The 16,264-nt window shown below is 40.2% G+C and overlaps 1 protein-coding gene across 1 annotated transcript in view; it reads left to right on the forward strand.

Moving 5' to 3' along the window:
- The first annotated feature begins 577 nt into the window (after window positions 1–577).
- LOC137261977 (coadhesin-like) overlaps window positions 578–16,264 on the forward strand; it is a 114,297-nt gene continuing 98,610 nt past the window's right edge. The window contains exons 1-2 of the mRNA XM_067799781.1: window positions 578–905; window positions 2,749–2,940. Of these exons, the coding sequence (XP_067655882.1) occupies window positions 578–905; window positions 2,749–2,940 (520 nt within the window). The remainder of the gene's footprint in view (window positions 906–2,748; window positions 2,941–16,264) is intronic.

Here is a 16,264-nt window from a genome sequence, read left to right on the forward strand (position 1 = left end):
TGCCACCTCTTCCATTTGCTCTAAGGATGTTTTTCAATGTCTTATCAGAATAAAAGGTCACATCAACACTGGCAGTTTTTCTGAGGAGTCGGCTGATTTGATCACTTTCTTGCCTTGGTATGGAATGTTGACTCGGGTGGGTGCAGGCTCAGGTTTAGGGAGGCAGTCGTTCTGATGCTGGAGAGTTGTGGCTATAGTCTGGTCAACGAGTACTTTAGGTTATTTATCCGCAACCCCTTCCACTGGCTCCTCATCCGAATTCCCACAGTTAGGAGTTTCAGTTCAGCCCGCCAGCAGTTGGTCCCAAGCCACTGCTGATCATGCATGAGATTTAACGTTCTATTATATTGCTTTTCTTGTCCTTTCATTGCTTTACCTCTCGGCACTATTCAGTTCCTTGAAGGACGGGTAAGTCTCTGTGGGAATCACACATCATTTAGTTATTCCTTGTATGGACATTAATCAGAAAATAATGTCTGGGGAATCATAAACACATAAACAGATAACCAAAGCTGGAAGGGTAGCCATAATTCCACACAGATTATCTTTAGAGCAAGAGCGTGGGAAGCAAGGAGTCATGCTTATAGGTGATGTGATACTGATTTTGATTCCTTGTGGTTTGGGGCTTGTTCAAAGTTCTACCATTGTTTGTGATGTCTGTGAGGTAGATCCTTTGCCAGATTTCCGGGATAAAAGAATAATTGGAAGTGTCCTTTGGACCAAGACAGATATGGCTAGTCGTGCCGAATGCGCGGCTCGCTGTTTCCTCTTTAGACCGATAAAGTCTTTTGGATACAAGGACACCAGTAAAGAATGTGTGGCGTATACCGTACCTCTAACAACACCAGCAGCAATGACGTATTCCACTGAATTGGGGTTCAACATGTATTCAACTTGTGCACCAGGTAACATAATCAGCTTTAAGATTATTCCCAGATATAAATTTGATAGGAGAAAGACACGATGACCTTCCTGATCATAAATTATTTTGCAGAAACAATTACGATGAAAACGTTATTTTGATTGAATGCCCCTTGAGGTGTAGTCCATTCATATCCCGGCATGTTGGCCTAAATGGCTGTCCAGGTTTCCACCACTTTAACGTAACAACTGAGATGGGATATGATGCGCAAGCAGCGGGAATCGACACTACGAATATTTATTGCTGGTGTGCTGAAATTCTGAATTACAGCTCCTTGGGACAAGTGTGTCACTTGAGGGTCCCACTTTGATCACAAACATTCGGTTTTCAATGGCAGGTTCAGCTTGAGCCACTTCAAACGATTGGTGATGATGTCAGATACGGCGGATCGGTCTGGAACAGAATTTGGTTCAATGAATGAGTGAGTGAGTTAATTTAACGTCACATCGGCAATATTTCAGCCATCTTGGTTCAGTGACACTGATCTGACAACAGCCGCAAGTTTCTCCCATATCGGTGGCCTAAATACGAGACGCGAGATGCCAAAATGAATGTCAGGAAAGGCATCCTTTCAACAGGCCATTTGGTCAAGATCCCTTAAAAATAATGATAGTGCAGTTTGAGGCAGCTCTTCTAGATCGAAAGGCACCGCTCCTCCAACGGCTTATTGGTGCCACGACATATGGAGGACAAGAAGCAGACGATGTTCTGTTCCTCTAAAACATACTGCTGATGGGCCAAGTAGTTGTGGTTGTCCTGCTTGGGTAGAGTTGATCGCACATTTCTCCCATAGCTGACAACCTGCCAGAGCCTGCATATGTAGCTGTTTAAACAACCTTCCACATGTGTCGTTGCCTTGGGATGCATACCAATAGAGAACCTCAAGACATCGTCACGCATCTTCGAGATTGCTGGCCAATGTCTGGACTAACAGTAGTTAGCGACTGCGACTGCGACTGCGACTGCGACTGCGAGTTTAATGTTGCTAAGGCACTGGCGTGCTACCACAGCAAGATCAAAATGAAAATGACTGTCAGCAGTTACCCTATACTGACTAGACAAAGACACGTCGCTGACTTCCGGACTGCTCATTGTTACCTCCTCTCTTGTTTGTTGGCGGAGCTGCTCAAACAGTGACATGATGGTTCGCCAGGGAAGTAGCTCACCATTCTCACCAATGCTGGCTACTGATGTTCAATGGTCCGCCAAAGGATGTAGATTGTTTGTATCAGTGTTTGTTTTCTTCTTATAGCATCTCATCATGCGACTGAAAGCACAGACTTATTCTTAGATTATGGGAAGAATAGACCACACATTATACCCATCATTGGAGCTCATTCTCATCCTTGATAAGAGGCCAGATCACAATCATTTTTATGCTCGCTGTACCTATACCCACGAAGTCGCCATTTTATGAGTCAGTTTAATGCATGAAGGTCATAGGCCCATATACAAAGTAGATATGGATAATATATACAACGTGTGCAACATACGGTACACACGTTACACTGAAAGTTTTCTCTATACAGGCGCATGACAGATGAATAGAAATACCTTATATTGTAACATGGATTTAATACTGTAGCATTGATATCTCATTGTAGCCACTTGGGAAACTACATTTGCCTTAGATCATTATAAACAGGACAAAGAAATAAAAAAAAATGTAATCCACTCTCCACTTTATTACAAAATGGACAGAGAATTGTCCGAGGAATTGCATCCTATATTCACGACAGTAACTATACTTTGTCAAACAGACCAGTGTTAAATAATTGACATCCCTCCATGACAACATTACCGTTATGCCATTCCTTTGTCTTCAGTTGACGGCGGTGTCAGCGCTTGGGGCCAGTGGACAGGACCAGCTTGCCCTCAGACCTGCGGGCCCTCACACACCATATTGAAAACCCGGACTAGAACCTGTACCAACCCGGCTCCGGATAAAGGCGGAGCTAACTGCACAGAGAGTCTCTCGGAAACTGGTGACATCAACTGTGGTCTATCTGAATGCCCGAGTCAGTATAAATTAGTCATTGTCCTCTTGTAGGTTTCCATGTTTGTATTTAGGAAACAAACCTTCTGGCTATCATTAGATAATTATGATAATGAGATAATTAATTTGGACTTACACGTACCCTTTACATCAGGTAACTTTTAGGTACGCCATCTTGTTCTGCCGCCAAATTCCTATTCCTAATGTGAAATTGCATGTGTGTGTCCGTGCGTGTGTGCATATGTGCGAGGATGGGGGTTGGAGGCAAGATTCACCGCGGCTTTATACGTTGATCCAGTTATACGAGCGAGTCAGCTTGATATGGGTGGAGAGCCAAACGTGTTGGGATATGGGCTATTCTCACAATACTGGAAAGGTGCTGAACGTCCGATTTGAAGCCATGATCATAGGTTTCCGAAACGCCGGTGGCAGTGAAGTAGCCAAATGTTTAAATCGTCTAGTCAGGGACTCGCAATTTGAAGACATGGCTACGTGCCAGCAACCCGTTATTTGTGTCCTCAGCCGTGATAGTGCTGCAATACTGTCCCAACTCACTACATGATGGATGGTGCTTTTTGACCACTAGCTATAGGCCGTGCTCCTAACTATTAGTCTTTCTTTCCTACGAATACATTATTGGTCGAAACATCTGCATGAGTCATGGATCATGTCTAAGTGTTCACTTGCGAACGTATTGAAGTTCCAGACACATAGTTGAAACCAAAGTCCAAATTTACTTCCTTTTTTTGGATTAGGACACAGTCAGGAACCGACCAAAGGCATTAAGTTCCTTGGTCTGAGAGGCCATGAGTGTTTGTCAACATAGATGTCACATTTTCTATGGATCAAAACTAAACTCTAACCCTGATACTAGCCATGCTTTTTGTAGGGGAGGACTTGGGCAAAACTGATTTTCACTTAATCATTCATAGCAATTTCACATATATTTTCAACTTTACCCCCCAATCAAATCTGTTTCTGATGATAATTAACCTACCTGTATTTTTGAACTGATAGTAGTATTCATGTCGTCATCCTGTGAATGAGTGAGTGAGAGTTTACTTTTACGCTGCACACTGCAACAGTACAGCTATATACGAGCGGTTTGTTGATAATTGAGTCTGGGACAGACAGTCCAGTGACACACAGCATGAGTATCAATCTGCGCAATTGGGAACCGATGACATTTATCAACCACTGAACGTACGCTAATGAGTGATGGAAAAGATGGCCATTTTCTACCATTCACTGAAGTTATCACTGACAGCAGAGAATCGTGTGTTCTGCTTTTATATTTAATCGTGACGCACCGCACAATGCCTACCATCCCTAGCCACTCCCAGACAAAAAATTAAATATATGCGAATAAAGTTTTACAAAATAAGTAAGTAAATACAAACAAAATGTGTAAACACAAATTAAATGGATATGAAAAAGAGGAAACTCTCAATTGTATTCTTTGTGACGGCAGAGTTGACATTTTCTAAGTGCATTTAATTGAGAATGTTCCGATGCCTGCCTGGCCATGCACTGCAGTCACTTGTGAACAAAGGAATGCACTTAGCATCTAGACAAAACGTCTGCGGCCTATTATGTTCCAGAACAGTGACGTCACCGAATCAATATGGCAATGGTGTTACGAACAGAGATTGTACAAATAACCGTAACCAGGGAAGTGTGCTCGTCCTTTACGACATATAATGTGACTGATAAATGTGAGAGGACAGTCCTGAGGTATGCTTGCCTCAGACGTTTATCCCACGTGAAACCTCCCGGTGATGATAATCCTGGATACACAATCCCAAATAACCAACAATGAAATCAAATGCGAAAGGACAAGGTATGATAAGGGTGTTTTTTGGCCCACTAACAGAATTGGCTGAAAACTATTATTTGTTTAGAGACAAGTTAGCTTTGCATAAAAATGCTATATTTTATATGTTCTGATGTGTAATTTTACTGCAGTGGGGGCCCAGAACGGGTTTTATCAGTTCCCATGAAAAATAACACAAAGTCTGAAATATCAGTTTTCCATAATGGCTTATTTACAACTGTCATTTTATTTACATACAAATTACCGCAGTTTTACGACAGGTAGTCATGCTGAAAAACATATCAATGTCAATCATACTGTTTTAACCGCAAGGGGCCCAATTAGGGTTGCAAAACATTGTTAATTCAATTACTTGCCAATTGTGTCCCCAAAACTCAGTCATTATTCACAGCATTCTTTGCAAATGTAATCCATGGGTTCATTGTACAACATGTAAGCATGATGACAAACATGTTGTACTAAGAATCACAGGGGCCTGATTGGGGTAAAGTTACATTTTGGGCACAGCTTCATTCCAGCTAGTAAGTGTTACAAGTCAGCATTTACAACCAGTTTTAGCAAATATACAGTTATCATCTCAATCATCATATGTTAATACAATAGCCAACCATGTTGCACTAAAAATCACAGGTCTTGACCTCAAAGGGGACCATTTCAGGTGAAATTTCATTGTAAGTGCAGGTTCATATCAACACCATGCACCTGTTAAAGTCAGTATTCAAAAGACTTCACAGAGTAATTATTCACTACTTATCCACTTTAAAGATAAAAAACATCCACTATTACTTTTCATTCACACAGTCATCAATCTCAGTATGTGATTCACTCTCAAGAACTGCAGTATGCAAAAGTGTATAAACCTAAAGTAGATCAAAATATCTAAAATATGAATTTAAAATATTGGGTACAAAGGCAACTAGACTGACTTGAAAAGGTGAATGGTCAGTGGTCTCAAGAAAAGATTTACATGATGTTAATTAAAGCTTATTTCACCAGTGTTGTAACATAGATTACCAAACTTATGAAAACAAATTACAATATTTGGATTTGATGCGAAACAGTTTAATTAAACATTGTAGACTTGATAAACAAACTTTGAAAAAAAGAAAGAAACGTTACATGGATTTGAACTTGCATGTCTGATAACAAAAAATACCGATAGTCCACTGTTGCTACCATTAGGCTACATATTCCTTTGCCTCCCAGTGTGAATTAAGCTTATATATTACACTTTACAACTATGTATGAGTGAGTGAGTGAGTTAAAATTTAAAGTCACTTTGGCAATATTTCAGCCACATCGTGACTAAAACAATATATAGAGTAACAATAATGAAAGATTGATTATATAATCCTGTCAACAAAGGACAGTAAAATCACTAGAATATCACAGATATATAAGTAAAACTAGAAATGAATTCTAAAATATTTAGCGATAGGGGATAACACAATATAAAGATAGGCTATAGATCGCCAACAACGGAAGGTAGATCACCACACTAGAGACCAAGGGGACCCACAGTACCTTTGCTACCTGCGTGGACCCTAGTTGGATTTACATCATCCCTTCAGCTGATGGCGATTGTAGGAAATTTTAGCCAAAATTAAAAGAACAAGAATACTACATTTAAAACACCTGGTACGTTTACACTGGCTTTGAACGATGTGGGACTTACGTACCCTCTCAGGAGGACAATAATTTTACAATACTTCAACCCCCTTCGAGGGTACAGCCACAAACAGCTCAACTTCCTAGTCTAGCTACCAAACATTAAAATACATCTATCTACAGAGCATATTGTTCAGAATTCAACTAATAAATCAATTTCCTTTAAAAATGCAATAATTAAATGAGAACTAACTGTGTTAAAAAGATCTTTAACTGTTTTAACAGTAAAATATTTCTCCCTTGTGATGGAGAATTCAACACAGTCAAGCAGTATATGCTTGACCGTAACTCTCTCATCACAAGGGATACAGAACGGAGGATCTTCACCTTTTAATAAGTATTTGTGAGTATATCTAGTATGGCCAATGCGACATCGTCGCATGATGACCTCTTCAGATCTGGACTGACAACCCAAGTAGGTGTAACCAATGTAGGGTTTTATTTCATGTAATTTATTGATACCTACTTGGGTGTCCCACCTCTTCTGCATCAGATCACGGATGTAAGTTCCAATGCTAGCTTTGTAATCCGAGTAAGGAACAAGAAGTGGTGTCACAGATTTGTTGAGTGCTGCCTTGGCAGCAAAATCGGCCATTGTGTTACCAGAAATGCCTACGTGGCTAGGTAACCAGCAGAGGACGATGTCGTATTGGCCAGTAGCAAGAACATTATATATTTCAATAATTTCTATTAAAAGTGGATGTTGACACGATAAGTTTTTAATAGCCTGAAGGCAAGAAAGAGAGTCTGAATAAATTATATACTGTTTATGTTTAGGGTGTCTTTCAATATGTTTAAGAGCCGTTAATATGGCATTTGCTTCCGCTGTGAAAATAGAGGCATTGTCCGGTATTCTAGACGATATTGTTGTAGAACCAATAACAGTGGCACAGGCCACAGCGCCACCGTCCTTGGACCCGTCTGTGAACAAGGATTTGTAATTGCCATATTTAGTTTTTAACTGATTATATCCTTGTTTGTATTGTAATTCATTTGTTTCGGATTTCTTAAACATTGTCAGGGTGAGGTCAACCTCTGGCCTAACCAATTGCCAAGGAGGAGACGAAAGAAGACGGGAAGGAGCAATATTTTGTAGCTTAATGCCAGCAGCAGAAAGGAAAGGTTTAATTCGTATTCCAAGAGGCGGAATAAGAGAAGTTTTTTTCCCATACAAATCCTCGTAGAGAGGATTAAAAACGCAGTTGTATGCAGGGTTGGATTCATTAGAAAACAGTTTTGTAACATACTGCAAAGAAAGCTTAATACGTCGATGGTTCAAAGAAGGCTCATCGGCTTCAACATAAAGACTGTCAAGGGGAGAAGTTCGAAAGGATCCAAGACAAAGTTTTAGACCGTGGTGATGAATAGAATCTAAAAGTTTCAGGTTGCTTTTGCAGGCTCCGCCATACACAACGGAGCCGTAATCAAGTTTGGATCGTATAAGAGCTCGGTATAGTTGGAGGAGGGTTTTCTGGTCTGCACCCCACTTTGTATTAGATACAACCTTTAGCAAATCGAGGGCCTTCAGGCACTTATTTTTTAAATATTTAATGTGTGGTCGAAATGTTAAATGTTCATCAAAAATTATGCCCAAGAATTTTGCTTCTTTAACAACTGTAATAGGTGTGTTATCTAGATACAGTTCGGGGTCTTTATGAGGTTTATACTTTCGGCAAAAGTGGATGCAATTAGTTTTGGATTTTGAAAATTTAAATCCATTTTCCATACACCATTTATCAATCTTATTTAAACAAAGCTGGAGTTGTCTTTCAATTGTGTGCATGTTTTTGCCACGACAAGAAATATTAAAATCATCCACGAAAAGTGATCCATCAATTGAATCATTTAAAACCTTTGCTAAACTGTTGATTTTAATGCTAAATAAAGTTACAGACAAAATACTGCCTTGTGGGACACCCTGATCTTGAGCATAATAATCAGACAAGGTAGAACCCACGCGGACTTGAAATTGCCTGTCAGCTAAAAATTCGGATATAAATTGAGGCAGACGACCTCGCAATCCAAAGTCATGAATATCTTTTAAAATACCGTGCTTCCATGTAGTGTCATAAGCCTTTTCTAAATCGAAAAAGATTGACACTGCATGCTGTTTGGATACAATGGCATTCTTAACGAATGATTCCAATCGAACCAAATGGTCAATGGTACTTCGATTTTTGCGAAAACCACATTGAATATCTGTGATTAAGTTGTTTGATTCTAAGTACCATATCAATCTGTTATTGACCATGCGTTCCATGGTTTTGCAAACGCAGCTAGTCAGTGAAATAGGTCTATAATTAGATGGATCAGTATGATCACGTCCAGGTTTAGGTATGGGAATAACTATGGCATCGCGCCAGGATGAAGGAAATTTACCTGACGTCCAAATTTCATCAAAGATATTCAACAGAGTCTCTAAACATGATCCTGGTAAGTGTTTCAGGAGTTGATAATGTATACCATCAGCTCCTGTAGCGGTATTATTAGCTTGTTCAAGAGCATTATAAAGCTCATGGATAGAAAAGAGTTCGTTATAATCTTCCCCGTTGTCCGAATGAAAATTGATGGGTTTCTTCTCCTGTTGTTCTTGGTATTTTTGAAATTTTGGAACATAATTAGACGAGGAAGAATGTTTGGCAAGCGTTTCACCCAGTTTATTTGCGATATCGGATCGATCAGTTAACAACTGATCTCCAGATTGTAGATGGTGGATGCTTGATTTGGTCCCCTTACCTTTTATTTTCTGGATCATGTTCCAAACCTTTGACATTGGCGTTCGTGAAGTTATCCTTGACACATAATTTTGCCAAGACTTGCGTTTATTTTGTTTAAAAATACGCCGGGCTTTAGCATTTAGTATTTTATATTTATTTAAGTTATGGACCATGGGATGGCGACGGAAATAATGTTCAGCCTTCTTCCGTGCTTTCCTAGCTTGTTTGCAATCAGTTGTAAACCATGGTTTACGTATGTGAGAATTTGGAGAGGACTTTGGAATACAATCTTCAGCTATTTTGAGAAGTTCAGCAGAGAAAGATTCTATAGGATCGGCAACATCTGTAAAAGCATCAGGTGTTAGTTTATTAGTACAAAGAGTTGCATACAAATTCCAGTCAGCCTTAGTGAAATTCCATCTGGACGATGGAGGAACATCAGATGGACACACAGCTGTGAGAGCAGTAGGAAAATGGTCACTTCCGCACAGGTCATCGTGAACCGACCACTCGAATTCACCCAGTAAATTGGAATCCACTATTGACAAGTCCAGACAAGAGTAACTGCCAGTTCCAGGATGAAGATAAGTGTAAGAACCATCATTAAAAATACATAAATCATTGTTTGAGAAAAACTCCTCTAAGATTTTACCGTTTGTATTGATGTTAGTACTACCCCAAAGAGGGTTATGACCATTTAAATCTCCCAGGATGACACAGGGCTTCGGTAGCTGGTCATATAATGCTTGAAGGTCAACCTGTTGGAGACAAAACGAAGGTGGAATATATAAAGAACAAAGAGTAAACACAATATTCAGGGTTACGCGTACAGCGACAGCCTGGAGAGGGGTATTAAGAGGAACAGGACTGTGAATAACACCCTGCCTCACCATAACAGAAGAACCTCCAGTAGCTTTATAACCTGGAGGGGAAAAGTGATGGTAAGAAGTATATGATCTCAAGTCAAAATTATCTGTAGCTTTAAGGAAAGTTTCCTGTAAGCAAAAGGCTGATGGTTTTAGATCTTGTATTAATAGCTGAAGATCATTAAAATTATTACGAAGTCCTCTACAATTCCATTGAAATAAAGTAGTGGAAGAAGTCATGGTGGTTCAATTGGAGATCGAGCACGTGGAGAAGGTCTTCGCTGATCTGATAGCGATGGCGTGACCTCCATGTCCAGAGGTTCAAAAGTGTTGTGAACCTCTACAGGAACAGTTAAAGGAAGAGACACTTCTATGTGCTTAAGTGCCCTAGTTTCTTTCTTTTTGAGTTGTTTCTGTTGTTTGTTCGTAAGACGTTTAGGTTTGTTTACCGATGCTGGCTGTACTTCGGGGTCTGAAAGAACTTCAGGTGCTGGCGGTGTAGTGGTGGTTAATGGTGTGGGAGACATGGCTGGAAGCATATGGTCAGCTTCAGTCTCTGTCTGAGTGGCAGCACCATTTCTGGCACCAGAAACACTGTACAAAACAGTTTGGTCATCGGAGACCCATGTGATCGCAGTTTGACAGCCCTGATCAACCTTTGTACAAGGAGTAGAAACAGCTACTGCGTACGTTTTTGCAGACGACATGTGACTTGTAACTGGTAAAAGTTTCTTTGCTTCATTGAAGGATATATTGTTGGTGTGCTTCAATTTCAAAATTTGTGCTTGTCTTTCATATGCTGGACATGATTTGGAAAATGACATATGGTTACCATTGCAGTTCGCACATTTTATTTCATTTGCGCAGTTGACATTTTCATGTTTCCCACTACAACGGGAGCAAACTGGGGAGCTGTGACATGACTTAGCTCCATGTCCAAACTGTTGACATTTGAAACATCGAAGCGGATTGGGAATATACACTTCCACTTCAATGTTAAAATAACCAGCTTTTATTGATTTTGGTAAGGACGTGAGACAGAAAGTAAACAGGTATGTATTCGTCCCAATGATTTCATCACCTAGTTTCCTAGAGAATCTCTTGACAGAGGTGACACCTTGGGACTTCAGTTCAGAAGCAATTTCGCCTTCTGACATGTCAGCAAGACATTTTGCCCGATCACGTATGATGCCTCTGCACGAATTAAGAGTTTTATGAACGGAAACAGTAATCCCAGTATTCGCAAACTGGCGAGCTGCGAGCAAATTAACAGATTGCTGTCTCTTTGCACATTCAACTAACAGAGAACCTGTCCTGAGACGTGTTACATTTCTCACTTCACCACATATTCCAGCAATGGCTTTTGATATGACAAAGGGGTTAAGCTTCAAAGGTTGTCCATCAATTCCGTCCACAACTAAAAAGCGCGGCCAGGATTCACTACTGACTGCAGTAGAGTCATCATCAGAAGATGATAAACCATCTGTTTCAACATGTCGCCTTTTTGATTTTGATCGAGAACCAGTTAGATTGGGGGTAGGCATAATGAAGAAAGGATATTCGACAACCCTGCTCCCCACCCACCATGGAGTGTCAACAAGGACGGTGTCGAAGTGGAAACCGACTCCAAACCACCAGGGTTACAGGGTTGTTATACTCTAGCAGTACAGACACAGGTAGCTAAAATTGTCAAACAGAAGAAAAGTCAGGCTGGTTCCGCCCATGGCTATTATCTGAAGACACATAGAACCCGGAGGTCAGTATTGCCAGATTGGCCCATGAGCCACCGCCTTCTGGCATAGGACTCTAGGCATAGCAACAATTTTCAAACATGAGAGTATCACAAAAATATTTCGTGGAAAAGATACACAGATATACATAATCCACATTTGATGTTGACCATGCACAGGGCATGACATGACCAGCCGATTGGTAGAACCGGGCCAGTTCTACCTCCCGTCTAGGTGAAGTCAGGGCCAAAGTGGTGTGTTGAGCAATAGGTACACGGTTGCAGGCACCTATTGCCCTCAACCACCAGGATCCCTTCCTCCACCGACACAGGGTTGCAACCCACGGCAAACGGGTTGGTGGACCAAATATCCCCCCGGGTCCACAACGGGGGTGTCGGCGAGCTCTTGGCGTTACCCAGCACCCACCACGAGGAGGTGGCTCGCCACGGGTGCCACAACTATGTATGACTTGACGTCTGCTTGTGTTCATCATCTGCTAGACCTTGATACAATGTTCTTATTCTAGCTAAAAAAAATCCTTTTCATACAGTTAAGTGTAGTCATTTTGGTTAAATCTAATATGTCATTGAAAACATCAAGGTACATAAGGTCTTGGAAAATCCATATGTTTATATATGGCAATCCTGTTGAATGACAGTGTTATTTTGACAGTAACAGGGGACTCAAAGGTGTTTGATACACAGATGATAGAAAAACTATGATCAAATTCTTACATAATAACAAAGATTCTCACCTTTACAGTACTGCTTGATCATATTTTGAAAATCTTCATACATCTTCTAACTTTTCTAGCAGAGACCAACAACCCAAAACCAATGTTTACCTCTCATAAATCAGCCTTGTGAGTGCCTTATGATATTGAAAATTTTAATAAAGATGTTTGATATGTGTATTTTAGATAACAAAACCATTCAAAATATACTGAACAACATTGAAACGTAACCCTTGCCGCACGAAGACGGCGTCGGACGGTGGAAGCGCTGATCAAACCACGTCGACCCTGGACAGCGTTGGCGGTTCTGGCAGCGGGCAAGGTTCGATCCCGAATATGGCGCCGTACAATGTCTCGATCTTGACGAGGGGTGGTAACACGTGCCTGACCTGGGCGTTGCCGGTCCCTGCTGGTTCCTGTTTGTTGGTATCTGTTAGCAAGCCTCAGAATGGTCGAATGATGACACCCAAATCGTCGTGCAATGTTTCTGCTTGAAGCGCCGACCTGCAACATACCCAAGGCCTGTTCTCGTTCCTCTGGTGACAATCTTGGCATGGCGAAAAAACTTTACTTACGAAAGTACTGCGAAAATGAGAACGGTTTTGTGCCGAAGGTCATTTATACCCCTGAACAGCATGCTTTCTGCATGCAATTTGTGCCCTTCGTGTGTGATGTGCATGAATTTTGTTGTTTTCATGTGATGTGTTCGATGATGTGTTCGAACGATCCGTTTTTTACTGTAGAGCGTTATTTACGATCTAGTGTGTTATTATCAAAATTCCCACCATTAATTTTCCATTTCCAAAAGATTCTATTGCCTTATTTCAAAATTTACAGGTGGTGCGTTTTCAATGATGTTCAGTATATAATGTATCATGGCACAGATGTGTAAATGTGATGGATTGTTTTTAAAGATGTTAGTTTATGTCAATGTTTATTTTTTGAGATGTTGTATGGGGCAATTTCATAAACCGAAAAAATGTACTTTTTTAAAGATTTTGATGTGAGCAAAAGCGTGACCCACCACAATTTTTTAGGTGTGCATTCTAATTTACTCTCTTCATATGTGGTGAAAAAATTGGGATGGGTCACGCTTTTGCTCACACTTTTCTACCACTCTGAAAATCAGAAAATGTAGGTTTCTAGAAGATATTGTAAAATATGTTAACTTTGAGGTCTTCAAAGAGGAAAACTAACAACACCAAAAACATAAAAATGCAATTGGAGGTAACTGCAACAACTAGTTTAGCTCCTTTTATGCTAAAATTATTGTGTTGTAAACTTTTGATAATCATGACATGTTGTGGGCCAATAATGGCCTCTATCATACCTTGTCCTTTACGAGGTGTTGACACATAATTGTTTTCCAAATGTTTGACTTTTAACTATCTCTGACGTAATACTTATTGTAAACCAAAAGTCACCATGTTCTGTGATCTGTATCTTTTCAAAACACGACCGAATGGTATTCTATAGGCAGAAAATGAAAGAGTGAGTATTCGCTGCGCATTGACAGGTAGTAACATCGCACAACTCGGAATGACGTCACAAGAGAGCAGTACCGCATGCTACTACCATGAGGATCAGCTGGAATGGCTGGCTGATAACATTTTTCTAATGTACCCAGACTCGATGTAGTCTGTAATTTGTCGTCACATCGGCAGTATTTTAGCCATACCGCGACGAGAACAATTACACTTATGCATAATAATTAACTGTCAATTGAAAATCACAACAACACAACAAAATCTCAACGGACAGTAAATTAACTAGTGTATCACAGATTCGAATTTAAAGTAACTAGATCTAAAGCAGTTTAACAAAAATGACAATACAAGATAAAAACAGGTTATATACTGCCAATAGCGGAAGGTAAGTATCATAGTAAGGACCGTGGTGAAGGCTCGATATAAATGAGTGCAGACATCAAAACCCATGTGGGCACTTTAGTTTATTTTTGTGTTTAAAATGTCCTTAAACATCATCTGTTCTCCAAATCCCGGGTGTCTAGAGTATTTGAAGCACAGTAATTCATTTTGAATCGAACCCGGATCTCATGCGTGATGAGCGGTGTCATTATCCACAGGGCTACCCCACCGCCCAAGATACTAATTTCGTTTGAGTTCTGAAGATTCTGGAGCATTGAGGGAACGTTCGTTATAACTGTTATACACAGCTCTATATACACGACATTATATGACAAAGAGATATAGAAATTCCCATGTGCAACGTACGATTCCATATAGTACATACAGTCTAGAGGGAATAAGACAATGAAGTGTTTGTGTAGTCACTGATGGGTGAGTATTGCTGGCATGAACGGATGATGAATATTTCAAAACTGACGATGAGCTTTCCCCTTGAGATCTTCCTCCGTCACACTGCCATACCATTCCAGTCACTTATCAACAGAGACGTAGATATGGCTGTAACCTGGGTGGTAGAACAACTGTTATTCATTGCAAATGTGAAGAAAGCGTAATCCCCTGGACACAGACATATCAGATTGGCGTGTTAAACAATCTTTCTCCCACGTCAGCGCTTGCATGTGGTTGTTAGCAAAGGCGACTATGCTTGTCGTAAGAGGCGGCTAGCTAGACCAAGTGGTCAGGCTCGCTGACGTGGTTGACACATGTCATCAGTTCCCAGTTGCGCAGACCTAAGCTTGTTGATCACTGGTATTGTCTGGTCCAGACTCGATTACTTACAGACCGCCACCATATGGCTGTACTATTGCTGAGTGCGGCGTAAAACTCACTCACTCAGTTGTTAGCTGATCCAGCCATATCTGGATTTGTTATGTTAAGATGCCAGTGTCTGAATGAAACATCTTAACACATCTTGATGAAGGTCATTATCGAACTGATTTTATTCTATTTCTTTTTTCACTCATTTCCTGATGCACAAGTATCATCATGAAATGATTTGTTTAATGGTTTCCTCGTTGGTATTTCAAAGACAGGTAATTCATTGAACCACCTTCGAATTTGGGATGGTGCTAAAAAGTGCGTCATATTTTTGTACTGAAATAAAAAGAAGAGAAAAAGATTTCTCACTTAATAACGTGTTTAACAGGTAAAGAAAGAGATAAACCATACTTGTAACATTTGCATCCAAACTCTGGTTTCATACAAAAGTTCCACTTTGGTCGTTTGCTAAAACTTCGAGCCTGTATTTACACATGCATTTGAAAGTGAATACGTTGACAGGTAAAACGCATTTAAGCACTATTAGTGTATTACAGTAAAGATATCACAACATTTTTTTCTAGTAATGTGTCCTGTGCAAAAGACTTGCAAGCGGAATTAGTGACAGTGGAAAAGACAGTATACACGTCCACACACACACACACACACACACATACACACACACAAATAAACAGAAAAATACATAAATAAATAAATAAATAAATAAATAAAAAGAAAAGGACACTCCCTAAAAAAAACCCAAAGAAGGGAAAGGCATGAGCCAATTTGGCGAAAATGTATTGACATCTGCAACATTTTTATTTGTGAAATGCGTGTTAAGTTCTTTGTCGGCTAACTCTGAAGGGACGTTGTACATCTAGCTAGGGTCCAGGCAGGTGACACATGTACTGTAAGTCTCCATGGTTCGTACAGCTATTGACGGCCTGTAGTCTGCAATTGTTTTGTCTTCAATAGTAAAACAGCTTTAGAGTTACATGCTAGCTTTACACACCTTCTTTGATACCCTACAAAACTTTGATGACAGGATTTGTTACTTGCATTTATCGTGTGCAAGAGTTATTTCGTCATAATAAATCTGAAATAATGCCGT

This window comes from Haliotis asinina, chromosome 14 (genome assembly GCF_037392515.1).
Source record: "Haliotis asinina isolate JCU_RB_2024 chromosome 14, JCU_Hal_asi_v2, whole genome shotgun sequence".
Taxonomy (NCBI): Eukaryota; Metazoa; Mollusca; class Gastropoda; order Lepetellida; family Haliotidae; genus Haliotis; species Haliotis asinina.